This window comes from Phaenicophaeus curvirostris, chromosome 1 (genome assembly GCF_032191515.1).
Source record: "Phaenicophaeus curvirostris isolate KB17595 chromosome 1, BPBGC_Pcur_1.0, whole genome shotgun sequence".
Lineage (NCBI taxonomy): Eukaryota > Metazoa > Chordata > Aves > Cuculiformes > Cuculidae > Phaenicophaeus > Phaenicophaeus curvirostris.
In genome coordinates this window covers 197,494,663-197,521,807 of record NC_091392.1, presented here as the reverse complement: position 1 = coordinate 197,521,807, position 27,145 = coordinate 197,494,663, and the positions used below count along the sequence as shown (strand labels likewise).

Here is a 27,145-nt window from a genome sequence, read left to right as displayed (position 1 = left end):
AAAGACCAACACCCACCTCGCTACAACCTCCTTTCAGGGAGTTGTAGAGGGTGATAAGGTGTCCCCTTCAGCCTTCCCTTCTCCAGCCTAAACAGCCCCAGCGCCTCCAGCCGCTCCTCATAACCCTCGTTCTCCAACCCCTTCACCAGGTTCACTGCCCTTCTCTGCACACGCTCCAGCCCCTCAATGTCCTTCTTGTAGCGAGGGGCCCAAAACTGTAAGCACAGTTTCTCCCTATAACAGAATCAAGAAGCCAGCAGCTCACTGCTCTGGTATTTATTCTTACTCTGATAAGTGCAAATAATCAAAAGTGTTATAAAAACGTCAGCATTTGTATTTTAGGAAGATGAAACGGCAACAACCTCCACCACAGCCTCCCCACTTCAGTCCCTGCCAACGAGGTGGGTGTCCAGGGGTTTGTCGATGCGGAAGAGCAGCTCGGCGGGCACAAAGTACCCGCGGTAGCGCACACTGTCAGGGCTGGTGTCCTGGTGGTAGTGCCCTCCCTCCCCGTGGTGGCTGAAACAGTGGGTGTGCTCCAGCCGCAGATCGAAGCCCTGTCACCAGAGAAAGGTCTGTCAGCGTGCACTCACATCAACTGAGGTCAAAAGTCCCACGATAGCCCCTCCTCTATACATGCAGCTCTCCAGCCATTAAGCTATGGAAACTTATAAAATGCTTGTGAAACTAGTAAGACAAAAGAAGAGGAGCACAAACTTTCAGTTCTCCTTTCTTTCTTCCTTCCCTCCCTCCCTTCCTTTTTGTATTAAATAAAGCACTTACACCAAGGAAACCCTACTAGAAACAGGAAAAATAGCAAATAAAATAGCAACTAGCATACTCAACTGTGAGATTACCCCCATCAGTTTCATAGATCATAGAATGGCTTGGGTTGGAAAGGACTATAAAAGGTCATTGATTCCAACACCCCTGCTGTGGGAAGGGACATATTTCATAGATTAGGTTGCTCAGAGCCCTGTCCAGCCTGTCCGCGAACACTTCCAGGGATGGGGCATCTACCACTCCTATTGTGCCAGTGCCTCCCCACATTCATAATGAAGAATTTCTTCATTATGTCCAATCTAAATCTTCTCTCTTTCAGTTTAAAGGCCTTGCCTCTTCTGTCATCACAGTCCTTGGTAAAAAGTCTCTCTTCGTCTTTCTTATAAAGGCCCCCTTAATCACTGGAAGATCATTATAAGATCTCCCCCGGAGCCTTCTCTTCTCCAGGCTGAACAACCCCAGCTCTCTCAGACTTTCTTCACAGAGAGGTGCTCCAGGCCTCTGACCATTTTCAGGGCCATGCTCTGCACCTGCCTCATGTCCATGTCTTTCTGGGGCCCCAGAGCTGCATGCAGCACTCCAGATGGGGTCTCACAAGAAGGAGAATAACCTTCCTTAACCTGCTGGCCATGCTTCTTTTGAGGCAGCCCAGGAAATGGTTTGTTTTCTGGGCTGCAACATGATACTAACGAGTAATGCTACGGCATTTGAATGCCATCTTCTGCTGCTGTCTCTTCAGTGACACTCAGACATTTCCAAAAACATAAGGCTTAGCCAAGTGCTGTTGAGTTTGCAATGGATACAGAGAAAGTAACCCAGCTGCATCCACTACACAAGTTGCATTGGTTCTGCACAGAGCAGCTGTTGATGGCAGCTTTCCAAGCACTCGTCAGTTTATTCTGGGAAGATGCACACAATTTAGCCATAGGCTAGAGGCTGCCACATAAAGACACAGTCACACCCTTGAACATATCCGAGCCTACAGCACATCTCGTTTTACTCTAGAAAAAATATATTACTTATGACTGCATAGTTATTTATAAAACAGTCATTTTCATCTATGGTATCCTGCTTACTTTTAAATAAACAGTCTTCCTATTGGTAAACATCCTAATGGCCTTTGAAACCAGATTGGATTTTACTCCAATTCATTTGCTGTTTACTTTAGTGCTTGTGAAAGATGCTAGATAAGTTTCTAGCATGAGACTTTGCAGTCTTCAAGTTGCATTGGCAACTGTGAGAAACATGCATCACCTATTTCGACACAGCATTAGCAGAGATAGTTCTTGTGAAAGTGAACTATGTGAACACAAAGCTGAAAAAGCTTTCATACTCTTGATGTTTCTCCTGGTGTGACCGGCAGTGAATGCAAACTACGTTGTTGGCTTTAGGAGGCAAACACTCGCACACTTGCAATTGGAACTGAACCAGAAACTTCAACCCAGTATGAACAGCAACTGGTTTCACAAAAGAATCATCTCATTTCCATTCAAACCAGTGACAAAAATGAGAAGATTCTATTTCATTATGTCACCTCTGGAAGAGTTTAACACTATATATACATACTCCTGTTCTTAAAAGGAAAACCACATTCCAGACAAAACTCACTATAAGTCTCGGTTTACACTTAGAAATGAGAAGAAGACTCACTGGATCTCTTGAAACTATTACTGGCTGACAAATCAGTGGAGCCTTCATTTCAAAGAATTTCAGCCAGTTATTCACATCCTCATCGGTGTTCAGAGGGCAGGTAGAAAATTCTGGAGGCTACAGGAAAAGTAAAAGCTTTTTAAATGAAAGGAAGACATTTGTATCAAGACACTTCTTTTCTAGCAACTTTCTTTCACTCTTCCCCTCCCCACTATCCTGTTCACATTCCTTCTTGCTCAAATGAAGCTTACCAGTGCCCTTCGTTGCATTTCTGCGAGAAAAAGAAGTGGCCAGAGTATTGTTTCTTTCAGTACACAGGTCGTGGGAGAACTACTGAAGTGAGAATTCCCCTCCTGCTATATTTTAGAAGCTCAGTTATTTTTAAGAAGTCTAGTGCTTCTTGTATCACCTCAGTTCATGTATTTCATTTCAGTTCATTTTACAATAGTTACACAGTTCATTAGCTGCCCATAGATTTCAAAAGACACCATGATGGTGTTAAGGCCAAGTAATAAGAGCATTATCAGTTTTGTAATGTCAGTTTTGTAAAGTCAGTTTTGTAATGTCAGCTCCTTGCTTTAATATGCTGCTTATCCTAACAAATTATGCATACAATTAATAGTACAAAACAAAGTCCAAACACTAAGATGTTACAGCCTGATTTATACTTCTGTTTTCAGAATCATGAAGTTATATGAATTGAAAACAACTTACCATAACGTGAATCTTTGCTTTCCCCTTCTCTATGATAAAAGTACCACCCATCCCAACTGGCTTTTCTCCATAGTGTTTCTCCAGAATTTGCCTCAGACAAGACACAAAGTTAAGTTCCCCAGTTCTTCCATTGGCTTTCACTTCAATGACCTGGAGAACAAAGTTAAATTGTTACTGCTGTCTCCCACTGCAACAGTCCCAAAAGGTCTGTGGAAGCTGCTCTGAAATTCTCCCAAGCTTCTAACCCAAGATTACTTTTTGAAAATGTGAGTTTCCCTTGCATCCTTCCAGTACCTGACCAACTCTTCCCTGACTTTCTCGTCAACATTAGCTTTGCCTGTGAAGGGTGCTAGGCAGCAAGTCATGTACTCACACATGAGACAATGGTATAAGCAACCCTTTTCTGTCCACCAGCTGGTTTCAACTTTGAGCAATTGAGAAGATTGCTCATTTTCTGTGTGGTAGTCAGGCTTTGGACTGCTCTGCCAATACCTCTTTGTGCTACCTGTGTCAGGGGAAGCACTTCTACAAAAAAACTAGACAAGCATCCAGAACCGATTTACATGAGTGTATAGTACAACCATCACTTTCAATCACTGCTAGTTTGGACTGGATTTGTATAGATGATTTACGATGGAAAAAATTTAGTAAGCTAACACTTAGCACCAAAAACTCAAATGCCTCTCTATCTCCTGCACTTCTTCCCCTCATTCACCGGCATTAGTTCTGTATGTTTGGATATTTCCTTCATGGAACTACTGCTTTACTATTATTGTAAAAAACTAATAGGAACACATTGAAACATGAGTCTCTCTTCATGCACAAATCTCTACAGACAAAGTCACCTTTGATCCAAGTACATACCTTACCAGGCTGACCCTCACTGGCATAAAGGTTGGCCAACAGCCCAAACTCACAGTCAGTGTATTTACTGCTGTACTTCTCAAGCAGGCACCCTTTATCTGCAGGATTTATTTGAGCAATGTAGCTCCCATTTACAGCAGGCTTCTTTTCACTCTTAGTCTGAACAATAGGGATAAGCTAGAAAAGAACATGTACGAGTAAGTCAAGTGAGTAAGAACATGTTAAGAGTCAGACAAATAAACAGAACTCAAATAAATGCAATTTAAACTTTGGACCATGATCCCAAGAAATAATCTCCTTCGTCACAGTTCTTTGTCTCAGGATGAGATCTGTACTGGTAAGAAAAATGCACTAATATTGTAATGTAATTTAAAACTCCAGAAAACAGTTTTGCTTTTTCTGGAGAGTTAAATTTAATCTTTTGTGAAGATGAATGCTAGTGTTGGTTTGATTTTGGTTTTTTTCAAATAATTCTAACTATTGAAATCTCAGGCCTGTACAAGTATTGGAATTCTATGTAATGTTTTCTCAGTGTAATGTAACAATGACTTTTATGGCAATAAATGCATCAAAAGGTGATGGCAAGACCAGGGGTTTATGCTTGAAAAGATTCTGACTGACCAAAGCCTCCATAGGCTGTAGTTTTAGTCTCCTGCTTCTTTTGCAGTGAACATTTTGTATGTGGCATCTTTAAAATTTAGAATGGTAAAACAAAGCCATCCAAGAAGGCAAAAGACAAGGAGTATTTCAAAGGCATTTACCAGTAACTTTGACAGACATTTCTAAATCTAGTAATTAAAACCTCTGTCCAGGTCTTTGTCAATCAGTTTCAAAAGATTATTTCTTGCACACTTCAAAGCAATCACATGCTTCCCAGAGAATTACAAGTTAAAAATTAATCTTTATCATCCAATATCACCTCTTTGGATGGCCCTCATCTGATTTCCTTCTAATGTGTTTCATTTGCTTTTAGCACAAAAGCTAAGTGTTTTGCTGCAAATTCATGTGGAACCATGACACTTATTTACTGACCTCAGCATTTACTCCAACTGTCTTAGAAGAAGCAGCTCCGGCTCCAAGAATGAAAGCTCCAGGCAGCTCTATGTCCTTTGCAACTGTATTTAGATCATAAAGCTGCAAAACAGAAAAAAATCCTTTGATTTTGGTATGGTGCTGTGCTTTGGAATTGCCATTCTGTTCACTGTAACCTCTGGATGCATTTAATTCACAAAGCCCTCATTGGGATTTTGGATAATTAGTTTGAACAGTTTCTGAACAACACAACATTTGGTAGTAATAAATCAGGTGCATGTCTCTCTGTTTTCTGAAAGGTAGAGTCTGTCTTTATATTTCACTGCCATTTTACTCATAAAACTGAATTATTGTTCTTATTGAAAATTATGTGTAAAATAAAAAATTGAAGGGAACATTAGATAAAGACAGATGTGGTGAGGTGTCAGGAGGTAGGATGTTCCTGGAAAAGGACAGTAATGTGAATCCAGCATTGGCCTGAAAATGCAAATACAGCCAGTTTTTACAAAGAACTGTGGCTGTGAGTTGAAATCACAGGCATGCAGCAAACCATATACAAACATGCAGACGAGCGCCTTGTTCAGTAGTTCCTTCCATGGCTCCTGTTACAGATTGTGTTTCCAAAATTATCTTGCATTTGAGGACAGGAGAAGATGAACCATCAATGACTATATGCTGGTTGTGCTACGATGTGTAAGATTTCCTGACACTGTCTATGTCTAATGCATTCCAGAATCAATCTCGTAAAACACTGTAAATAAGTCTTTTTCACAAGCAGAATCTTACTGTTAGTCCTTATTTCTGTTTTTATTTCAACAAGACACTTCTTTTTGTTTGAAAAATGTATTAAACGCCACAGGTACAGGAAAAACTCACTTTTTCTTTCTGTACAACTGGTATGAGATAAGGAACACCTCCCACATCCGCTATTCTAGGCTTTCCGCAGATTCCTGGAAGAAAACAGCCAGTTAGCTTGGTAAAATATTTTTTTCCTAATAATCCTAAATGACAATGCAGTATAACCTAGCAAAGAACTGGTTCCTCAAAGTTCTAAACCCCTTTGAAAACACTATTTCCCTAGCATACTTAGATGATAAAGCGTTGTGCTATTCAAAAGTCCACGGACAGCAAACCCTCAAATGATTCACAGTAGGATTTAATGTTAGGCAACCTGCTGTAAAGTTAACATTCTCTAAGCACAAAAAAAACATATTACAGTGGGCAACACCTGCCATTTGCCATTTCTCCAGTAAGATGCCTTCACCACCCAGCGGAGACCCCCACTAGGAGTCCACTTGCAAAGTTTCAGCAAAGCTGGGTGCCAAAGTCTCAGGACACACAAATCATCCCACTTATTTGGACATGCATTTTAAGAAGGAATGAATCACCTCCTGGAAGTGTTTCTTTCACTACGTTGACAGAGGAAACTCGGATGAGTAGCACAGACAACAAATCTTCCAGATAGCTAATGTCAAAGAAGATGAATCACACTCAGAGTAAGACCGCTTCACTTCACCGACACATGTGAATAGTGGGAATTTAAAAATGAATGGATATGCAACTCCTTAAGTTCAGATAGTGACTGGCATGGATCTAAAAAATTCCTCCATCTGGAATCATAGAATCACCAGGTTGGAAAAGACCCATTAGATCGAGTCCAACCATTCCTATCAAATACTATCCCGTGCCCCTCAGCACCTCGTCCACCTGTCCCCTAAACACCTCCAGGGAAGGTGACTCACTCCCTGGGCAGCCTGTTCCAGTGCCCAAATTCAAAACCTGTTCAATGCACTAAATAAAGCTTATGAAAAAAGAGGGTATTGTAATCATAGGTTAGGGAAAAAAATCATGACAAGTATTTGGTAATGACTTGTCTTTCTCAATACATCAGCAAGGAAACAAATTCAGTAATAAAATGTAGCTTTCCCCTCATGCATATTCTTTACCTGTAAAATAACTTAAGCTCTCTCAGCATCTTTAGAAGGCCAAAATCAAGTAGGATGAGGTAGAAAGAACTGGAGAACTCTTAGTGGAAGACAGGAATGCTAGGTTACCTTTAGCAGGAAAGCTGAAGGGTTCCTGAGTCAGATCAGGACAGTCTACAACAGAGACTTCAGCATCAGCAAAGTTTTCTTTAAGCCCTTTCTGCAAAACTGTCATAAAGAATAATGGTAAAGTTACTGACAATGGCAAATTACCAAGAGTTTGACAAGTTAATAACAAGAACAGATAAATCTGTTTAGGCTTTATTTCAAGAAGATACATTAAAGGACTTGCAGAAAGTAACTCCATTGATTTAATTGTTACTGTCTGTAGGCACATTTCCTGATTCAGAGATTCAGAGAAGAGCAAAAGCTTGTTCAGGTAATTGTTAGCTACCATACTAACTCATTTTAAGGATTTTAAAAATCTTTTAATTGAAATACAATAACAGACTGCTCCTTGTAGAAGGAGCAGCACAATGTGAAGTAACATGGGTAATCTTAAACCACATTCAGCAGTGGTTTTGCTTCACAAGAGCAGACAATTATGATCATGGTCAAATATCAGGTGAGAGCATAGAAGGAAGTAAGTTTTAGCTGAAGAGACAACCGGTTCTTTAAATATATTACCTAGATTGTTTGCAGTAGCTCATATAATCTCAAACTGTCTCTGCTGCTTGGAAACTTCTGCTGTCACAGGATATCACCTATAATGTTTATGTTCACATTGAGATTTTTCTGGCAAGTGCCACTGTCAGCACAAGACAGAAAATTAATGGTGCTGATGATAACGAACAGCCCCAAATCTAAACTTCTCATTTTGTTTCATATATGCTTCAGGTTTTAGGCTCAGAACCTGCAAAGCCACTCACACAACTGGAAGGATGGTGACATCATTTGGAAGCAATTTTCAAACCTTTATTGAGTGTGGGATTGCCTTCTCAAGCATTGCTTCAAATATCATGTTAAAGAGTCCAAGTTCTTTCATGCGGGCGGGTCTACTTTGACAAATATCTCAAACTAAGGAACAGAAAATCCAGTCTGTGATCTCAAATTAGCCAGCTCCTTATTTCCTCAGAAGATTTTCTCTGCCTTTGTTTCCTCAAATCAGGATTTCAGCTGTACCCTACTTCTCAGGAGAAGTTTTACCAAGTTGTTGACTACAAGGGTCAGTAGAAGGTACTTAGCAATTTCTAAATACATCTCAGTAGCTTCTAGTAAGTGGAAAAGGACAAGGAAAAGCCAGTTTTTGAGTTATACTCAAGAGCTGAACAGTGACAAAATTTACAGGAGGTCCTCAGAACAGACGTGGAAAAAGGGAAAATTTTTTCATGACCCATCCTTTCTGCTACTTTTATAAACTGTTCTACTGCAAGTACACACTGTTCTCTGCTGCACCCACTGGTCTATAGCAGCCCTGGCCTTTTGCCCTGGTTTGACAGCTGCTGGGCGAGAAGACCACTGAGGAGCAGCCAGAAACTGCTGGGAACACACTTTCTCAAAGCATGGAAATGTCAGACTGACGGAGATTTGGGAGGGTGGCAGAGTGAACTTAACAACCTCTCTGAAAGGAAAGAACAAAACAGACCTTTAGTACACCTGATGCAGGAGACAGACTGCCAGAAGGAATAACGCCTTTCTACTAGGGCACGGAAAGAAGCCCATGAGCAGGTGGGTTGGATCAAGTCACCTGCAGAGCTCACTTCTAGCCTCACCCATTGTTATTCTAAGCACATTTTTTGAAGGCTTTGAAAAGAAACAAATTAAATAAAATGTTTCCTGCACCCAAAGAACAGCCAACTAGCTTCAATTAAGATCTGCCATGCTACACCTTATGTTGTCCACAGGTTCAGAAAGTAAGACTGCAGGATAAAGGAAAACAGATAATCCTCCTGTATGCGTAAATAAGACTTTCACAACCCCTGCACAAATCTGCACTTGCAGCAGAGAGTTATAAAAGGTTTGAGCATCTGTTGATAAGCTTAAATATCACTTTCAGGTTGGGGAAGGAGTTATTGTTTGCTTTAAAGAAATATCAGAAAAACCATTCCTTTCTTTACACCTCAGTCTGGTAAGAGCAGGAACATTCTGCCTGCACTAGCTGTAGAAAGGTTTTGATACGAGCTTTAAGATAAGTTTGAAGAGCACATTATAAGTTTGTAAAAAGTTACACGCTCCATGACTTACCCCCAGCAAGCTCCTCCAGGCTGGGAACATGAAAAGCAAACCTTTCGACTTTGGCCATTTCCTAACTGGTGCTGATTTCTTGAGGTAGGAAAATCACAATATATGCTGTAGGAGGGACTGATCTGTCAACAAGAACAGTGGTTTAACAATTAAAACAGGCTGTTCTCAATATGTTACTTATTTTTCATTTTCACCCAAGAATACCCAGACAACAGTAGAATAGCAGTTCTGCCATCAAAGGAAGGACTAACAGCTTCAAGATTTTCTTAAGTGCTTTGAACCAAAACACGTCTGTCAGCTCTGAAGCTGGCTCAGAGCATTACAGATGCTAGTCTGCACGCTTACAGCTGGGTGTAGGCAGAACACATCCCACATTGAATCCAGTGCAAGGGACAGGTCAGGAAATTTATCTGTCCTTTGTAATCCTGGAGTTGTATTTTGTTTCTGAAAGTAATCAGGGCTTTTTCAAGCACATTAGCTGAGTCCTCAGGTTTTCCCTATCTTAATGTTTACTTTTCCACTATTGGCTACGGTGGACTTTCAACCTTAGATGTGACATGGTCTCCAATTGATTCTGGACACGTGTTTATCCTTCCAGAGGTGAACAGGCTAGCAGCAAAATAGAGACAATGGCAGCAGGTCCTGCAGTATCAGGCTCTGTACAGGTACAGAGCCCACTACAAAAAGTTTTGTTTGAACCTAAGTTTAAGTACTCCTTTACCAATGAACTGTACTTCAGTCAGCCTTCCAACAGCAGAGTCAGCTACAAGGGCAAACAACCAGCTCAGGGCAGAGACAGCTGATAACACACTACTTATAAATCAGCCACAGCAATCATTAAATCTTTAAGTGCATGCCTGCTGCACACAACTGAGAAAGAAAATGAGTCCCATTTATCCAGATCTCAGTCCCTGGAGAAAAAAGCCAAAAAACTAATCACAATCCCACACCCGAGAGAGATTTTGCCAGGAATAACTATGATGAGCTAGCTGTTATGTCTACTTTTTGCTTCTATTTCTTTAAATTTTTTTTTATAATTGTCAAAAATCATAATTGTCCTTATACCACAGGCCTCTCAAATCTGCTCAAAGGAGAAAAAAACAGAGGTGACAAAAAAAGAGACAGGAGATCACGGCAATCACATAACTGAATTCCTTGAGCTCAAGTTCAGCCACATCTAATTAGTGCAAGCAGTAGAGAAAGGGAGAAAGACAGCTACCTTCATGTAGTAATTCTCATTTCAGCTGCTCTTTTCCATCTCCACGGATGATTCCACCCTCCCCTGGCAGTGAAGGAGAAGGTAAGAGGCTGGATTTGGTGCCTCTGGTAGAAACCGACTGGCAGATAGAGGAAACAGACTCCACGTCTTAAAGCATGCACCGAACATAAGATAGGGAGTGATTAGTCAGAGAATGAAAGTAAGAAGGCTGCAACAGTACTGTTTTAGATGATCCTCAGCCCTTCAAGAACCTTCTTCCATGTCTGGAAGGAGGCTGTGCCAGCAGTCACAGCACTAGTTGAAAAAGTCCTGAACCTGATCGAGAAAACAGGCTGGAACTGCTATTGTGCAAAAGATAGAGGCAAGACACGGGCACAGTTCAGGTAAGTAAGCTCAAATGTAACACTTAGACCATCACCTGCTGTCTAAAGGACAGTAGTCGGCTTTCCACAGTCAAGAAAGGAGGGGAAGACTGTGGGAAAAGCTCGTTGTACTATACAAAAACCAATCTAACGGCTAGACAGTAGCGCTTACCAGGAAGGGCACAAAAGAGAAGTGTATCTGTGAGCCACCACCACAAGGACCCGATCCACAGGTGAGTTTATGTGGTGTGGGAGAGGGAGAACCTGGAAGGAGAAGACAGACAGTTAGGATCCATCGTAGAGGGGTGAGGTGACATTAACCTACTACAGAAGAATTCCAAAGACAGAGACAATAAGATTATTAGATCTGGGATGGTGCAACAATAACAGAGAACAAGGGTCTAAAAGGACTTTAAAAGACTCAGTTTTTGAAGCCGGAAGAAAATATCAGAGTAGTAAAGAGCCAAGGGAACACAGATTAAATGGGAACCGCGATATTAAGGGGGCACCGCATAAATAAATCTGAATTAGAACTGGTTTAAAGGGTAGAAAGAAGAGTTTCTGGGCAGGCTAGAGATGAGAGGAGGGATGGGGGAGAAATATCAGGGGAAAATTGCAGACGGGAGTCTGTGAGAGGAGAGAAACGCGGCACTGACAGCAAGAAGAGCGGTACGCCTGCAGGCGGGGGGATCATAGAATCGTAGAATAACCAGGTTAGAAGAGACCCACCGGATCATCGAGTCCAACCATTCCTATCAAACACTAAACCATGCCCCTTAGCACTTTGTCCACCCGTGCCTTAAACACCTCCAGGGAAGGTGAATCAAACACGTCCCTGGGCAGCCTGTTCCAGTGCCCAATGACCCTTTCTGTGAAAAATTTTTTCCTAATGTCCAGCCTAAACCTCCCCTGGCAGAGCTTGAGGCCATTCCCTCTTGTCCTGTCCCCTGTCACTTGGGAGAAGAGGCCAGCGCCCTCCTCTCTACAACCTCCTTTCAGGTAGTTGTAGAGAGCAATGAGGTCTCCCCTCAGCCTCCTCTTCTCCAGGCTAAACAACCCCAGCTCTCTCAGCCGCTCCTCGTAAGACTTGTTCTCCAGCCGAGCGGAACAGCAGGTGCTCCTGCCCGGTGGAGGTGGGGAGAGCCGGGGAGCAAGGAGAAGGCAGGCGGGACCGGGACCAGGACCTGCCCCGCACTCGGCCGCCTCACCGCCCGCACCTACCCGCCCGGCGGCACCGCCGCGCCCCGCCCGGCATGGCGGACACGCCCGCCCGCCCTCCTCCCGTCGGCTCCCGCGCGCCCGTCCCACTTCCTTAGCAAGTTTGCAGACGACACTAAGCTGGGTGGAACCATGGATCTGCTGGAGGGTAGGGAGGCTCTGCAAAGGGATCTGAACAGGCTGGACCGCTGAGCTGAGTCCAGTGGCGTGAAGTTTAACAAGGCTACATGCCGGGTCCTGCACTTGGGCCACAACAACCCTGTGCAGTGCTACAGACTAGGAGAAGTCTGTCTAGAAAGCTGCCTGGAGGAGAGGGACCTGGGGGTGTTGGTTGACAGCGACTGAACATGAGCCAGCAATGTGCCCAGGTGGCCAAGAAGGCCAATGGCATCTTGGCTTGTATCAGAAACGGCGTGACCAGCAGGTCCAGGGAGGTTCTTCTCCCTCTGTACTCGGCACTGGCGAGACTGCTCCTCGAATCCTGTGTTCAGTTCTGGGCCCCTCACCACAAGAAGGATGTTGAGGCTCTGGAACGAGTCCAGGGAAGAGCAACAAAGCTGGTGAAGGGGCTGGAGAGCAGGTCTTATGAGGAACAGCTGAGAGAGCTGGGGTTGTTTAGCCTGGAGAAGAGGAGGCTGAGGGGAGACCTCATTGCTCTCTACAACTACCTGAAAGGAGGTTGTAGAGAGGAGGGCGCTGGCCTCTTCTCCCAAGTGACGGGGGACAGGACAAGAGGGAATGGCCTCAAGCTCTGCCAGGGGAGGTTTAGGCTGGACATTAGGAAAAAATTTTTCACGGAAAGGGTTATTGGGCACTGGAACAGGCTGTCCAGGGAGGTGGTTGATTCACCTTCCCTGGAGGTGTTTAAGGCACGGGTGGACAAGGTGCTAAGGGACATGGTTTAGTGTTTGATAGGAATGGTTGGTGATCCGGTGGGTCTCTTCCAACTTGGTGATTCTCGCCCTCTTCCCGTCGGCCCCCGCGCGCCCGCCCCTCCCGCCCATAGGCCCGCGTGCCCCTCCCTCTGCCCGCCTTCCTTCCTCCTCTCCCATTGGTCCGCGCGCCTGCTCCGCCCTCCCGCCTTCTCTCCCATTGGCTCGTTCCCCGACCAACCCACCCCGGCTCCGCCCACCCTCCCGTCGGCCCTCGCGCCACCCGCCGCTACTTAAGGCCCCGCGCGGCCATTTCGCGCCTTTTGCGGCGGCGCGGCCTATGGTGGGTGCTGAGGGCAGCGCGGTATCCGCCACCATCCGCGGCTCTGGGGAGGGGGAAGGGGCACGGGAAGACTGGGGAAGGGGCTTCTTGTAAGTGTGTGTAGTGATAAGACGGGAGAAAAGGCTTTAAACGGGAGAGGGACGGATTTCGACTGAACGTAAAGAGGAAGCTCTAAGTGCTGAGGGTGGTGAGGCACGGGCACATGTTGCTTGAGGAAGCTGTGGGTGCCCCATCCCTGGAGGTGTTCAGGGCCAGGCTGGATGGGGCCTTGGGCAGCCTGATCTATTGGGAGGTGTCCTTGCCTATGGCAGGGGGTTGGAACTAGATGATCTTTAAGGTCCCTTCCAACCAACTCTGTGCGTCCATGATGCAGGAAGTATTTACAAATGCAGAAAGGGGATGTTTTTCTTTTTGTATAAACTAACGTAGGATCATGTTTCATCTAGGTAATTACGACTTTAGAAGATAAGACAGTATGTCTCTCTGTGTGCTTTCTTTTAGATGGTGTTTTTCCAGTCACTGTTCATTCTTTGGAGATGATAACATCTTGTATGAAGTATGACCAGTGCTGAAAAGACGTCTCCTTTGTTATCACCTCTACTTGCACTCTCTATCTCAAATGCAAGGTCAAGCAGAGAGCTGGCTCCAGAGCTTTATTTTAGCAAGAGACTTGACTGTTGCACAGTTCATAATATTCAGATTAGTCCTTGGAAAGTACTGGAATCTCCCCGAGATGTCTGGGAAAATTTATACGTATGCATGTAAGTGGGAAATGTATTCTGTACCCAGTTTCATTGCACGTGAGTGATGGCAGTCACTCCTTGCTGTTTCCCAGGACTGATAATGGATACTTGCTTTCTAAAACTCCAAAATGAGTCTTAGAGTTTATTTGCTGGAGTTTTCAATATCATTGGGAGTGGACCTGGTGGAGTGCCCCAAGCTGTGGTAGCGTGGTGGGTGCCCCTGTGCAAAATTTCTGCCTTTGATACCAAAAATGCTGGTAAAATAAACTCTGGGGGATTTGCTTTGGAGTTTTAGAAAGCAAGCATCTTTTATTCAGGTATGGGCAGTGGGAGGGAGTGATCTCCAATCCTGTGCAGCGAGACAAGCTGGATACAGAATACATTTCCCACTTAGATATATATGTATCACATTTTCCAAAAGTCCTATGCATATTCTGTTCATTTCCAGGGACTGATTTTAATGTTATGAACTTCAAAACAGCCAAATCTCTGCTAACTGGAGCTTTGGAGCAAGTTCTGTCTGACCTTGCATATGAGATAGGGCAAGACTGCAAGCAGAAGTGATCACTGAAGAGGATGCATCTGTTCAGCAGAGCTCATGGTTAACACAAGATGATATAATCTCCAGAATAACAAAAGTGCCTGGAAAAACACTGAAAAAAGACATGCTATCAGACGGATATTCTGTCTAACTTTGAAAAAAGTTACTTGGATGAAACTTTACTCCACTAACATTTCAATTTTTTTGTAATAGTAACTACTTGTATCACCTTGGCCCTGATCCAGCACCGCTGGCAGGAGGAGTTGGGTGAGCGAGTGATGTGTCCAGTACTTTTAAACCTGAGGCAAATGCTGGTGAAAAAAATTGCTGGCTCTCTTAAAACTAGACGAGTTTGTGTGGAATAGTCAGCCAGTTACATGCTGTTTTCTTCCTAAAGAGATGTGGCTGGCATGCCAGCTGTTAAGGATGGAGCTATAATGGAGCCAGTGGATGATGCTGAGTTGCCAGCTGTAAGTAATTATGGGTGCTGGTATTGCATGTGTTTGGGCTTTAATGTTAGGCTGTTTAGTTTCTGGACATTGGGTTTGTCAGGTCTTGTGATGTTAGCTGTGTTGATCCAGAGTATAGGGGCAAGTTGCTGTCAAAAGTCACCTTGCCTCACACAGAAGAGCAGATTGATCTCCCTCCATGCTACGGTTTTAAATAGAATCATAGAATAGTTTGGGTGGAAGGGACCTTAAAGATCAGACAGTTCCAACCCCCCTGCCATGGATAGGGACATCACACTAGATCAGGCTGCCCAAGGCCCATCCAGACTGGCCTTGAACATCTCTAGGCATGCGGCAGGCACAGCTTCCCTGGGCAACCTGTGCCAGTGCCTCACTGCTCTCATGGTGAAGGAATTCTTCCTTACATCTAGCCTAAATCTGCTTCTCTCCAGTTTATACCAGGTATTGTGTAGCTAGTGAAAGAACAGAGGGGAGGGGACATTGCTTCTGATGTTGACACTGTCTCACTGAGTATTGTGTCCAGAAGTGGAATCCTCAACATAAGAAGGATATGGAACTGTTGGAATGGGTCCAGAGGAGGGCTGTAAAGATCATCAGAGGGCTGGAGCACCTCCTATGTGAGGACAGGCTGAGAGAGCTGGGGTTGTTCAGCCTAGAGAAGAGAATGCTCCAGAGACTATAGCTACCTTCCAGTACCTCAAGGGGTCTACAAGAAAGCTGAAGAGGGACTGTTTACAAGGACATGTAGAGATAGGACTAGAAGGAATGGCTATAAATTGGAGAAGGGCTGTAAAGGTCAATTTGCTTGTGGTTCATAGGAAAACCTTTGTTGAAGCTTGGTCACAGATTGTTCTTGCAAGCTTACCCTGTTAGCTGGAGTGGTGAAAGGCTTGTTACCTCATTAACATAGCATTTCTTTTAATATCTTGAGTTATCATTGATCTTTTTTTTTAGAGCAAACTGAAGCATGACTGATACAGATGAATCCCAGGCTTCTGGCTCTGATTACATTGATGCTCAAGAGCTGATATGCAGTGGTCAGAAAGAACCGTATAAGGTACATTCACATGAAAGAAATAAAAAAATTAAGCGTTCATGGTCAAGGCAGAAGAATGCTGCTCCTGAGTGGTCTTCAGATGAGCTTAGCAGTGTATGTGGATCAGATGCTTCAGCTGAGGATTTACTGGACAGCAGTGATTCAGAAATGTGAGTTTTTCTCTCTAGTTCAGAATTTTTCATGTGAAGAACCTGTCAGATACCATGAGTTGACTTACTTCTGAAAATAAATAACTCTTTTCTTCTTCAGTGATCTTTCAGCCACAAGTGGCAGTGAGAACCATCCTGAGAGCTCTACTGCACTTTCAAAGCAACTGAGATCTCAGTCTTCAAAGCAACAAGCTGAATCTGCTGTAGGAGTGCTTAGCAATGACAGCTCTTCAGATTCTTCTCTATCACCTCCAAGACCAGTGAAAGTATCTGAAACTTCGGAGAAACCCAAGTCAAAACTCAATTTGAAAGCTATTTTTGCCTATCACTTCAGGGGAAAGAGGTTTAAGGCTGCTGCGCACCGAAATTTCAGGTGTGGCTCAGGCAAGAGGAGGAGGAAGAAAAATGAGAGTGCAGAGGTGCCATCGTATGAGAGCACACGAATGCCACTGCCAGTAGGGAGGCCACCGCTGACAGCCTCACCTGAAGAGCAAAGGAGAAGGCTTCAACACAGAGGTGTTCCGTTCCCTTTTGTTGAAAAATATTATGGGAAGAAACATATTCCCTTCAGGATGGTTCTTCAATATGAGGTGAGTCCTGTTCTGTTGGGCAAGTGTTTTGTCCATCTAAAACCAGTGGACTGAAATTGGCTGTGTTGTGCTTCTGCCTGATATGTTACACAGGGCACTTGATGTTGTCCATTTAATCCCTTTAAGACAAACACAACTGAAATACAGATGTCAAAATAATACTAAAATTCAGTTCAAAATATAAATGCTTCATAGTGGTATTTTTAAAGTCTCACCTGATGCATTTTTCTTTAGCAAGCAGCTATAAAGGGATATTTCCAGTATGTCGAAATGCTTAAATATGAAGAACACCTTAAAAAAGCTTTAAAAAACCTTCAAGCTAATGAAGACTTAGAAAGAGAAGGCCTGGCAGTACGGAAACACAAATACTTAGATGATGAAGGCCCCATTTCTCCTATTCAGGAGATGAAGTAAGTTAATCTGTATATTTTCAGGTGGTATAAAACTTTCTTCTTTGTTTGTGTATGGGTAGACGTGTAACATCCCACTCTAGCTCTTGGTCGTCCCTAGCTTGTTTGCTTCTATGGGGAGGGCACCAGTTCTGCTTTGGTTGCAAATGCAAAATGCAGCACCGCACAGGCTGCTATGAAGAAAGCGAACTCTAGCCCAGCCAAAGCAGGACGGTTGCTACTGCTAGAGTTGAGGAACTTAGGAGGTAGTACAGTTACTGCTACAGCTGTAGTAGTGTGTGATTTTGTGACACAGTTGTAGGTACACCAAGCTCAGTTCCTGTGTTGCCCTTTTAGCCTATATCAGTATTTTGTAATCTAAATGTGAATATCTGCTTATGAAAGCACTGTTTATTTGGGGGAAAAAAAATACTTGACCACTTGGGATTCTGTGCTTATAAATTTGACTTGAAAGTTCTTGTAGAATGAGATATAATTAATCTAAAGACTGATCATTGTTTCAAGTGGTAATTTGTACTGTCTCATTAAAATATGTAGTAAAAATCTTTAGAAAGAAAGGTATTTCTGAAATACGTTCCTCTAGTTAACCCCAGTAAAGACGGGGTGTTTTATGTTTCTTCTAGTTTTCTTTCTACTTTGTGTTGGGTCTTCATGGTCAGTTAACTTAAATGCAATAAAAGGATTAGTAAATAGCAATGATAATTAATGTTGTAAATACACATTAAAACTGTAAAGCCTAAAAGGCAGTGTTGCAAAGGTACAAAACTGTCCTTCATTTTTTGTTCACTCTATTAATCACTTACACTGCTGATTTATGCAAGTTGAGAAGAATCTTATGTGGAAGCAGTATCACCTTTCCTCTGCAAGCTGTAGCACTTCTGTAAGCCTTATGAGAAACTCAGTGTAGTAGTAGGAAACTAAATTGCTTTTTAGACTTCTATAAAAGTACAGAGCTTGATTTGAATTCCCGTATTTCAGTGATGATGGTGACAGCTTGAATTCTGATAATCCAGAAGACCATGATGCGAGAGTAGTGGTGAGTAAATACCTGTAACTTCAGAAACCCTTAATTCTTTCTCCTCTGAGGTTAAAGAATTAGTAGATAATGTTTTGTGTACTTAATTCTTGAGATTAGCTTCAGAGCTAACTGTATGATACCTGTAAATCCTTATCTGAAATGCAGAAGGAGGTTGTTTGAGAATCCATACTCTTCTCTTTGGACATAATGCTGTAACGTATAGGTTTTCTCTGAAGAGTTATTAAAGCTTGCAAAGTTACTACTAAAATCTTAGCTTTTAAGAATCTCAAAACTAGATGTGTGAATAGTTGGGTCTTTCATTTTCTTAGGAAAACAGCTCTTTCATTATAAGCAGCAAGATTCCCAGTAAGAAAAAGTCAAAGCCAGAAAGGAAACGTGTGAAATCAGTTAAAATAATTGAAGTAGAGGATGAAGACAACTGCTGCTGAGAACTGAGCTTCTGCGAGGTTTACCTCAGTGAGCAGAAAACTTAACAGATGCCTTTCTTATGCCTACTTGGTATAAAACATTGGTTTGAAGTTGACGTGAGCTATCAACTAAGCAACCTGATCAGATTTGGTTTAAGGTGAGTATATACTGGTCTTGTGCCTGAACAGCTGCAAAACAAGCATAATCTTTTTGCTGAACTTTTAAGTGTCTTCTGTGCTGTCCTGTATCAAGTGTATAATATCCTTGATTCAGTGACTGATGATCTTGCTGAAATGCCAGCTTCTGCAACTTGACTTCTGTTAACCAGTGGATCATAGATTTTGTGTAATTAAGCACAGGAAAACATGTTCCAAATATTCTAACATAGAAGAGCACAGCACAGCAAAGTGTCCTTTTGCATCTATCCATACACGTGCTTATGTTACAAGGGGCAATTTGGGCCCTTATTCTCTTTCATAGCTGACTTTTATGAGTGGTACTTGAGGAATTATTTTTCTGTATCTTAAAGAAATGCAGATTATGCTTTGAAATAACTCGAGAGCCAAGTAAGGGTTGAGGGCAGGACTGAGGCTTAATGCAAATCTTTGTACCAGCAGTAAAAATGCAAAAGTGATCAGTCAATTTGGACAGAAGTCTGTTGCAAAACATGGTTAATGCATTCTAATGGTGATAAAATAATTTTGTTTGAGATTGTGTATTTCATGTGGCACAACTTTTCAGAAAACAAATTCTCTGCTCCTGAATCTAATACAATGATCTGAAGTTACAAGTTATCTTAAATAACTGTAGCAGTGTAGTGAATGTTAGATTAAGAGATTATTTTTTTTCCGTTTTGCCCTTCTCTGTCCAATGGGGTCTGATGTCAATATGTCTAAGCAGATGAAGATGAGCACACTTTATGATGACAGTACTTAAAAAGCATTTACCTCAGTTGCAAATACTCTTCTTGGGATCTTTTAGACAGCTGGAAACCTGACTAATGAATGTTCAGAAATAGTATGAGCATGGCTGACTCCTAGGTAACAAGGATGTCCCGGTGGCAGTAGAAATAAAGGTATTTCAAAGATTAGTTGTGAATCAACAAGATGTAAGTAATCAAAAAGTGATCTGCCTCACTCAGATACTCTAATAACCAAATTTATATCAGCTGAAAGCTAACAGCTGTTCATCAGGCAAAAGTAGTCTGTTCTGAAAAGGGATGTTGTCAGGAAAAGACTTAATACCAGCTTGGTAGGTCTAGGGAGTAAGACTGCAAAAATTAGTCTTCAGTGCTTAAAGGTCATTTAATACTGGTCCAGAATTAATGGTTAAATGTAACTCTTTCAGGCATCTACCTGCGAAATACTCTATGGCTTGAAGGACTTATCCTGGATCCAGGAGTGGAGTTCTTACTTGGTAAGGAATATTGAGGTGGGATGTGGAGTCTTGCTCATTCTGCAGTTCATGTGATGAATTTTTTTGTTCAACTGCTGAGTGACTCAGAAATGAACTAAATTTCAATTCTGATTAGAACTGGATGAATATACATGAAAACCAAGCTTATAACAACTGTTAAATTGATAGAAACCTAGCTTTTTGGTTTGGGGAACCATAAGTTACTTAGTCATCTGATAATTTTGTCACTTCACTTTTTTCCTGTAGTTTGTTGCTTTTGGAAGATGAAACACTTTGATTTTCTTTATGCGTAAGGTAAGCTGTTAACTTGGGTTTGCAGTTCTTGTTTTCCTTCAGGTAGCTTTTTTTGCTTTGCCTGACAATGTTTTGGAAAAACAGTATTCCGTAGTTCAAGCATGAATACATTAGTCTCATAGCTGCGCAGCTTCTGTCTGAAGCTTCCAGGGTATTCAGTGTGACCAAAGCACGGACTCTGCTTGAATGAAAACTCAACCTTTGTGTTCTCAAATACTTGTATATTAAGTGCTGGTTTTGTTCAAAGTTATATATAGAAATACTTCAATTTCACCTGATGTTGAATGCTGCAGGGTAGCTTAATCTGTCTGGTTGATTTGGATGCTAGCTGGGATCTTTTCTGCTGAAGATGTTGGAAGTGCTATATTCTTAGTAGCTGTGCCCTACCCACACTTTCTGTACCAGGGTGTATCTTCCGATCGCTTCCCTGTGGTAAAAATTCATCTTAATGCATGTCCTATGCAAGGACAGGGGGCATAGCAGAAATAGGCTGGTAGTCTTGCATGTATTCAAGCTGTGAAACTTCTTACTGTGGGTCATAAACAAGTTTATGTGGCTTCAGGGCAGAGTAGGAAATGGCATGGAAAAAAATTCTGTGCAAGATTATGGTACAGGAAAACATTTCAAAGATGGGAACCTTACAAGAAGAACATGCCTAAAGAATAGGACCAGGACATCTTATTTGGCTGTTGCTGTAGTAAAGGGTACTAGACTAGGTAACATATCAGTTTGACACAGCATAAATGCTCTCTTACAACAGTGTATCTGATGTGGAACTTCTTGCCACTGTTACCTTAGTCCAAACTATACCTGTCTCTAAAAATAGGAAACACGGTACTGTAAGGTGGTGACAGTTAATAATGTTAAGTATATAATTAACTGAGAAATGGCTTCAAATGCTCTCTCAAATACTGTAAGAAAGAAAACCTGATGCTTTCAATATGTTCCAGCACGTGTTCAGTTTTTGTCTGTTGCTGTAGACAAAAACCTGGAACCTAGTGCTTAGAAAAAACCCTTCTTTTGCAACCCACAGCTGATGAACACCCATTGGTTGTGTTACATATATGAAGGGACAGTATTTGCATGTATTCAGACAGCTGTTCATTCAGGTACTGATGAATCTAGGGCATGAGTTTCATGTTCCAGATTTGCAGAAGCGCAGTTCAGTTGTATGGATTTCTTTCCAGACTTTGCCAATGAACGCACTGGCTCTGCAGCAGTGAGCAGCTGTGACTTTTTGGAGTGCTTGAATTCTTATGCCTGTTTGCTGGCCTTCTGATGTACGAATCTATGACTTCCGTGGACTTATGTTAGTGAAAGAGGTAAGCTTTGTTTCTTCTGCACTTCAGCACTGAAGTATTAGATTCTTCAGACAAGTACTACTTCCACAGCAAGTCATCGGGCTTATTAGTGTGCTGTATGGTATCTGTACCCAGCAGGATCTTCCTGATGGGGTGTTCAACAAGTAGCACTACCAAATTTCAGCAGATGGCGACATTGGTTTTTATGTTGGTGTGCTGGTTAAACTTGCTATTTCTGCTGAAACAAGTACATTGAAAGCTTCTTACTGGGAATGCTGTCAAATATAACAGTGAAGAGCTGAGGTAGAAAGTTAAATTACCTTGTTGTGAAGCATTTCTTTATAAAGGGGTGTTCCTGTGATGTTGGGAACGCAGTGGAAAGCTCTACTTAAGGGCAAGTATTGAGGAAATAGTTCTGTTCTTCCTAAGTGGATGTAGTTGGATGAAGATCATAGATGTTAAGTCATTATCTTTTTTACTCTCTTCTTACAAAGAGGTGGTATTTTATTTGGAAATGGAAATCCAGGTAACAGATGGCAGCTAGTGACAAGTTTCTTTCAAAATTAACTGGCCTGGTCTTGAAACCAGAAGCTGTTCTGTAGACATTGCGAAGAGTTAATGGTTATGCCTCGTTATTCAGCAAAGGGGCACAACATGCTGTGTGTCTGAATTGAAAAACGTGGCTAGAAGAATAACAGGTTATGCTTTCCTCGCTGCAAAGCTAATTGCAGTGGTGACAATGAGGCCTGTAACAAGTGTACTTAGTTGGACAGTTATGCAAACATAGCTGAAAATGCAGCTACTTTAAGATCCCGAGAATTAGCTTACTTTGTTTCTGCTTTCTGCATCCCACTTACTAATGGAAGTAGAATTAGCAGGTAGAGGAAACACAGATGCAGTGCTGCATTCTTGTGGATGGTTTATTAGAGCATGTTTGTAAACTGTGATACGTGTTTTCTTACCTCATAGTACCAGCTGACTGCTGGGTAACTCCCTTAGTAGTACCTTCTGTGCCAGAGTCCAGTTTCTTACCTTGTAGATAGATTTTTGTTGATATTTGTATGATACTGAGCTGTGGCTCTGATTTCAAGAGGAATACTTTGTTTTGGCATTAGCATTCCTACAGCTTAACTGGACTACAGTTTGCCTGCTTTCATATTGGATCTAATATTTCTGAAGTCTTAAGTTACCAAAATACTGAAGGACTTGGAGTTGTTACTCAAATGCAAAAATTTATTTCTTTTTAGGAAGTCCGTGTGATGGTCCAGTATGAAATAGCATCTTGGTAAGTTTTACAGGCAGCTTTTAACCCTTGCCTGTTGCAGGTTAGCTGTCTCTAACTTGGTGAGCTGTATTTGTTGCTGGTTTATTTTACTGAGAAGAGGCAGTTTGCTTTAGGAAACATTTCCCAACCTTGAGAGTGCTGTGAGAAAATTGTTGTGATGATTGGCAAAATGTTCAACTGCTCTGAAGAAGAGTGAGTGAGAATAGCCTTTCTGAACAAATCTACATCAATATCCTTTTTGTGTCTCTTTATTCTGGGCATCTGAGTGTTTAACATGCAGTGTTTTGTGTCACTGAGCAAAGATGATGGCTGGCTTTCTTTTAAAAAGAGTAAGGAAATTAAGAAGAGCTGTCAAGTTTAAATAGGACAATATTCAGACCCTATAGTAACTTTAAGTACAATTTCAAAGAGGAGCTCTTGGGAATGCCTGTTGAGGTTAGAACCACTTAGGTACTAAGTACTGTTCTAGATATGTGAGGGTAAGCACATGTGTCAGTCTTGTCACCTTATTTTTTTTTTCAGGTCGTGTGGATCAGAAAATGAGAGAAGAAATGCAGGTTGCCATTGCACAGAATCCTGAAGTCCCTTTCCAGGGTAAGTATGACAGCTGAGGTTCTGCATATTTGTTGATGATTAGAGGGGTCTTGTTTTCCGTGGCTGGAAGTCTACATTGCATCAAGCTTACTGACTTAAGGAGGATTTTAGGGAATTGTTTCAACACTATGTTACTGTATTTTAGTGTAGCATTCACTCTTAGTGAAGAATTTCTTTGATTTGCCCAAACAACAGTCATACAAATTTCTCAGTTGAAAACAAGGTGATTGGCTTAATTGCTTCAACTGGTAGTTTTGCTTCTAGAAGTAAGATATGCTCAGCAGGAAACTTACTGGGGGGACTCTGTGGGAGCACAGTTGTAGTCAATTCCCTTTGTTTGCTTTTCAGGTAGCATTAACCTGTAGCATTAGAACTGTTGCTAATATGAAAGAGTTACATAATCTTTGTCAAATATTGGTGTATCATTTAGCCTCCTCCTTCCCCCAGAGGTCTTGAAGCAAGTTTCAAAAAGGCACTTAGGATCTGTTCTTGGAGACCTTTCCAGTCTGCTTGATTTTTATCTATTGTGTTAATTTGTAGTACTAGAAATGCTGAGGTCTATCCCGATAGGATCTGCTCTGTAGGTTCGTGTCGTTGGAAACGCCTCACAGAATAAACTTGTAGTTTCGCTTTACCCATTGAACTACCTGTTAGCTCCATGGGTTAAAACTGCAAGACATCTCTTAATGTAGCATCCGAGGACTGTAATTAACGCACTGTTCTCCTTTAGGTACTGACTCATGCTTTTGATACAATGAAAAAAGTTACTCAAGTGGAAAAGCTTGGTAAGAGTCAAAAGAGGGTATGGTGTTCTGTGACTTAAAATGTAACTAATGTTGAATTGCACAGGCTGAACTTTGCTTTTCAGCCAGGCCTTTGTGTAGGTGCCCACTTCTTAACACACTTACTTGCCGTTTGAATTTTCTGGATGTCTTGAAACAATCTGTTCCCTCTCTGATCACAAAGGAGAGTCATTCTTTATTTCTTGATTTGGTGACTATAAGTTAGAAGAGACAGCAGGTATCTAAAACTTGAAGTGGCTTCATAAGCGGGCTACATCTTTGTTTTGTGTCAAGAGATGTTTGATAGTTTCATACGAAGCAGCGCTATTTGGATTTTATCTTTTAAGTTTGTATTTTAACCAACTAAAGTCTGAGCAGCTCAGCCAGTTTACTACTTTACAATCCTTGGCTTCTCTTCTATAGAATGCAAGGTTTAAAGTAAAATGAACAAATTTTCTGGAAGAAGTATAAGTACTTCATGGTAGGAGAAACATTTTTAAATAAAAAAAATAAAGCTTTTTAAGTTTTAACTGTTCTGAAGCTTCTGTTCATATTGGGTGATGTCTGTGTGAGTTTGTTTTCCCTCTCAGTTGCATGGCGGCGGCTTCTGTGAAATGAAGAATATGTCAGTGTAGTTTCTCTAGCCACTACCTGGTGCATGCAAAAAGCTTGGATGTTTGTAGTGAGCTGTTGTGGATGAAGAACTGCTGCAGCTGTTGCACTGTATGGTATCTGCACCCAGCAGCATTCTCCTGGTGGGATGTTCAAAAACCAGTGCTACAGTAGTTCAGTGTTTGGCATCGTTGGTTTTCCTTCTGTTGTGTTGGTTAAACCTGGTATTTTTGCTGATACAGTCTTTGTCCTCCTCAGGGATGTGAGTGCACTTGCTTTCTCTTTTCAAGTTCCAGTGTTGAGGACTGGATACTGGTCTCTTGAACTCAGGAACTACATTTGGTTTCCTATTTTTAACAGGTACTTTAGGATGCAGGACAAACTGAATTTTGCTGTGCTACAGGGATGAGCTGTGGAAGACAATCTGCTTGACAGGTAAGCACCAAGTTACTTGTCAGTTAGATGGCTTTGTGCTGCTTTACAGTTTGTGTATTTACTTGGTGTGACTTAAACATCACAACCTCAACAAACTGTTGTAGAAAGTGTAGAAATGGTTGTCTAGTGGCAGATCACTGGGTAGTGACCACCCTGGGTTTTGGCAGTATCTGAGCAGATTGCTTACCTAAGAGTTCTTGTGTGTGTTACGCTTGGAACGGCTGTCAGGGGCATGCAGCAATTTGCAGTACTAGTTTCTAAATTGGGCTGCTGTTGGTTGTCAGTAATCGTTCTGTACTTGGGAGCTTTTAACAGATTTAGGCTTTAACTTTGCTTTACATGTTGGCAGGATCGGTTGGACCTTAACAAGAAAGGGTGGCCAACTTGTGTATTGATTTAAGTCCCAGATTTAAGTTGGTGGTAACAGCAGTGAGAGGAGAGCTCCTGGTCATTACCAAGGCTGCTAGGATGTTGCTGTTTCTGGTGAGCTGTGGACATGACCATAAAGCAAGCCCATCAGACTCTTGAATTGCCACACGATGTGGAATTAAGTCTGCTGGGAATAAAGCTTTAGCATAGGTCAAAGACACAGAGCTCCCTCCTGCTGATGAGATCTAAGCAGCTTCCTGCTGAGCTGTAGGTGTGTTCCTGTACCCTTGGGCACCTAAATCTCTTCAGTTACAGAGGAAGAAAAGCTTTAGTTAGAGCTTTTAACTTCAGGCTCCACAGGCTGCTGTTAAAGAGCATGGTTGTCATGCACACAAGCCAAAAGGGAGGAGACAAAAAACTGTTTCATGCAATTTACATCCAAGTAACATTCACATCATTGATGCAAACCAAATCCCTTTAACCCACAGCGTCTGCTACCAAGTCACTGCATGGCAAAGGGCTGAGAAACACTAGTGCAGCCAACAGAAGCCTGAAGGTAAGAAAGAGCTTAGCAAAATTGCTGGTACCAGAAAGAATTTCAAGGTCACTTCAAAGAGGGTTTGCATGGCTGAAAAACCAGCAGCTCTTAACGCGGTGACCGCATATTGAAGTCCTCTGCAGGATGCCGTGGACACCTGGTGTGTGCTATGGTCTATTTGTGAGGAGATACGCCTTCTGTATTGAGGCTCCTTGGAGTGAAAAGGGATGATCTACTGCCCTCAGTTTTATTGAGATGATAACGGAGGGAAGAGGTTGCTTGGTATCATTCTGAAACCAGTTAAACCTAGAGCTGCATGGGAATGCTGGAACAATCAGGGGAGGGAGGAGAGAAGTGGAGGGTGGGAATGCTATGGGCACTGTTACAACAAACAGTAAATGATATTTGAGGAGCTGGCACTGGAAATTGTGCTTTTGCCCCTTAAGTTTTACCTGCTTTATTACTGTTTTTATACCAGCACCATGTCCTGAACTTTAATTGTGTCAGACTAGAGGAAGAGATGTGAAGTGTGAGGAAGACACTTCAATGTTTTTCTTACTGAATGTGCTCATAGATACTTTTCTTCTCCCAGGTCCTGCTGCTCTCACTGCAAAGAACTGCATGACTCTTGCAAATACAAAATGGACTTGTATCTAGGCTGCTTATTGCAGTAATTTTGAATTAAACATTCTAACTTTCCTTCCTGCTTTGTAATTTGTTATTTGGAAATGAGTTCAGAAGCACAGGGAGCCCTTGCCCCCAGCCTTTCAGTTGTGACTCTGGGACATGTGGCAAAGCTTTGGACAGAAACTTGGCTGCCTCCTTGGTGGTGCAGAATTGCTACTCAAGCCGAGTATCAGGTTGTGATTTGACTGGAAAAGGTTTT

The 27,145-nt window shown here is 42.2% G+C and overlaps 2 protein-coding genes and 9 non-coding genes across 12 annotated transcripts; 10 read left to right on the top strand and 1 right to left on the bottom strand.

Moving 5' to 3' along the window:
* Nucleotides 1-266: 266 nt before the first annotated feature.
* Nucleotides 267-10,497, bottom strand: C1H11orf54 (chromosome 1 C11orf54 homolog). 2 transcript variants are annotated; one of them, XM_069883421.1, is made up of 9 exons: nucleotides 10,432-10,497; nucleotides 9,213-9,334; nucleotides 7,098-7,196; nucleotides 5,920-5,993; nucleotides 5,044-5,145; nucleotides 4,012-4,188; nucleotides 3,148-3,297; nucleotides 2,434-2,550; nucleotides 267-557 (listed from the first exon to the last, which is right to left on the bottom strand). In XM_069883421.1, the coding sequence occupies exons 2-9, from the start codon at nucleotides 9,268-9,270 to the stop codon at nucleotides 384-386; spliced, it is 951 nt and encodes a 316-aa protein (XP_069739522.1). In that variant the 5' UTR covers nucleotides 9,271-9,334; nucleotides 10,432-10,497; the 3' UTR covers nucleotides 267-383. The 2 variants fall into 2 exon arrangements, with proteins under 2 accessions (XP_069739522.1, XP_069739521.1); XM_069883420.1 differs by lacking the exon at nucleotides 10,432-10,497 and having other exon boundaries at nucleotides 9,213-9,443.
* A 4,459-nt stretch (nucleotides 10,498-14,956) lies between these two features.
* On the top strand, nucleotides 14,957-26,958 carry TAF1D (TATA-box binding protein associated factor, RNA polymerase I subunit D). The gene is made up of 14 exons (XM_069883419.1): nucleotides 14,957-14,980; nucleotides 15,935-16,186; nucleotides 16,287-16,776; nucleotides 17,011-17,186; nucleotides 18,165-18,222; nucleotides 18,534-18,790; nucleotides 19,981-20,049; nucleotides 20,296-20,343; nucleotides 21,531-21,665; nucleotides 22,892-22,929; nucleotides 23,452-23,523; nucleotides 24,254-24,308; nucleotides 25,278-25,352; nucleotides 26,210-26,958. Exons 2-6 carry the CDS (start codon nucleotides 15,948-15,950, stop codon nucleotides 18,651-18,653), a joined length of 1,083 nt encoding a protein of 360 aa, XP_069739520.1. The 5' UTR covers nucleotides 14,957-14,980; nucleotides 15,935-15,947; the 3' UTR covers nucleotides 18,654-18,790; nucleotides 19,981-20,049; nucleotides 20,296-20,343; nucleotides 21,531-21,665; nucleotides 22,892-22,929; nucleotides 23,452-23,523; nucleotides 24,254-24,308; nucleotides 25,278-25,352; nucleotides 26,210-26,958.
* Nucleotides 20,094-20,165, top strand: LOC138716919 (small nucleolar RNA SNORD5). The gene has a single exon (XR_011336787.1). It is a non-coding gene; the product is annotated as a small nucleolar RNA SNORD5 (small nucleolar RNA).
* Nucleotides 21,292-21,420, top strand: LOC138716913 (small nucleolar RNA SNORA40). Its single transcript, XR_011336781.1, has one exon. It is a non-coding gene; the product is annotated as a small nucleolar RNA SNORA40 (small nucleolar RNA).
* LOC138716904 (small nucleolar RNA SNORA8) lies at nucleotides 21,755-21,893 on the top strand. Its single transcript, XR_011336772.1, has one exon. It is a non-coding gene; the product is annotated as a small nucleolar RNA SNORA8 (small nucleolar RNA).
* Nucleotides 22,270-22,401, top strand: LOC138716906 (small nucleolar RNA SNORA1). Its single transcript, XR_011336774.1, has one exon. It is a non-coding gene; the product is annotated as a small nucleolar RNA SNORA1 (small nucleolar RNA).
* Nucleotides 23,077-23,150, top strand: LOC138716902 (small nucleolar RNA Z40). Its single transcript, XR_011336770.1, has one exon. It is a non-coding gene; the product is annotated as a small nucleolar RNA Z40 (small nucleolar RNA).
* LOC138716909 (small nucleolar RNA SNORA18) lies at nucleotides 24,074-24,205 on the top strand. The gene has a single exon (XR_011336777.1). It is a non-coding gene; the product is annotated as a small nucleolar RNA SNORA18 (small nucleolar RNA).
* LOC138716903 (small nucleolar RNA SNORA8) lies at nucleotides 25,023-25,161 on the top strand. Its single transcript, XR_011336771.1, has one exon. It is a non-coding gene; the product is annotated as a small nucleolar RNA SNORA8 (small nucleolar RNA).
* Nucleotides 25,798-25,920, top strand: LOC138716907 (small nucleolar RNA SNORA32). The gene has a single exon (XR_011336775.1). It is a non-coding gene; the product is annotated as a small nucleolar RNA SNORA32 (small nucleolar RNA).
* On the top strand, nucleotides 26,323-26,452 carry LOC138716905 (small nucleolar RNA SNORA25). Its single transcript, XR_011336773.1, has one exon. It is a non-coding gene; the product is annotated as a small nucleolar RNA SNORA25 (small nucleolar RNA).
* Nucleotides 26,959-27,145: the final 187 nt, after the last annotated feature.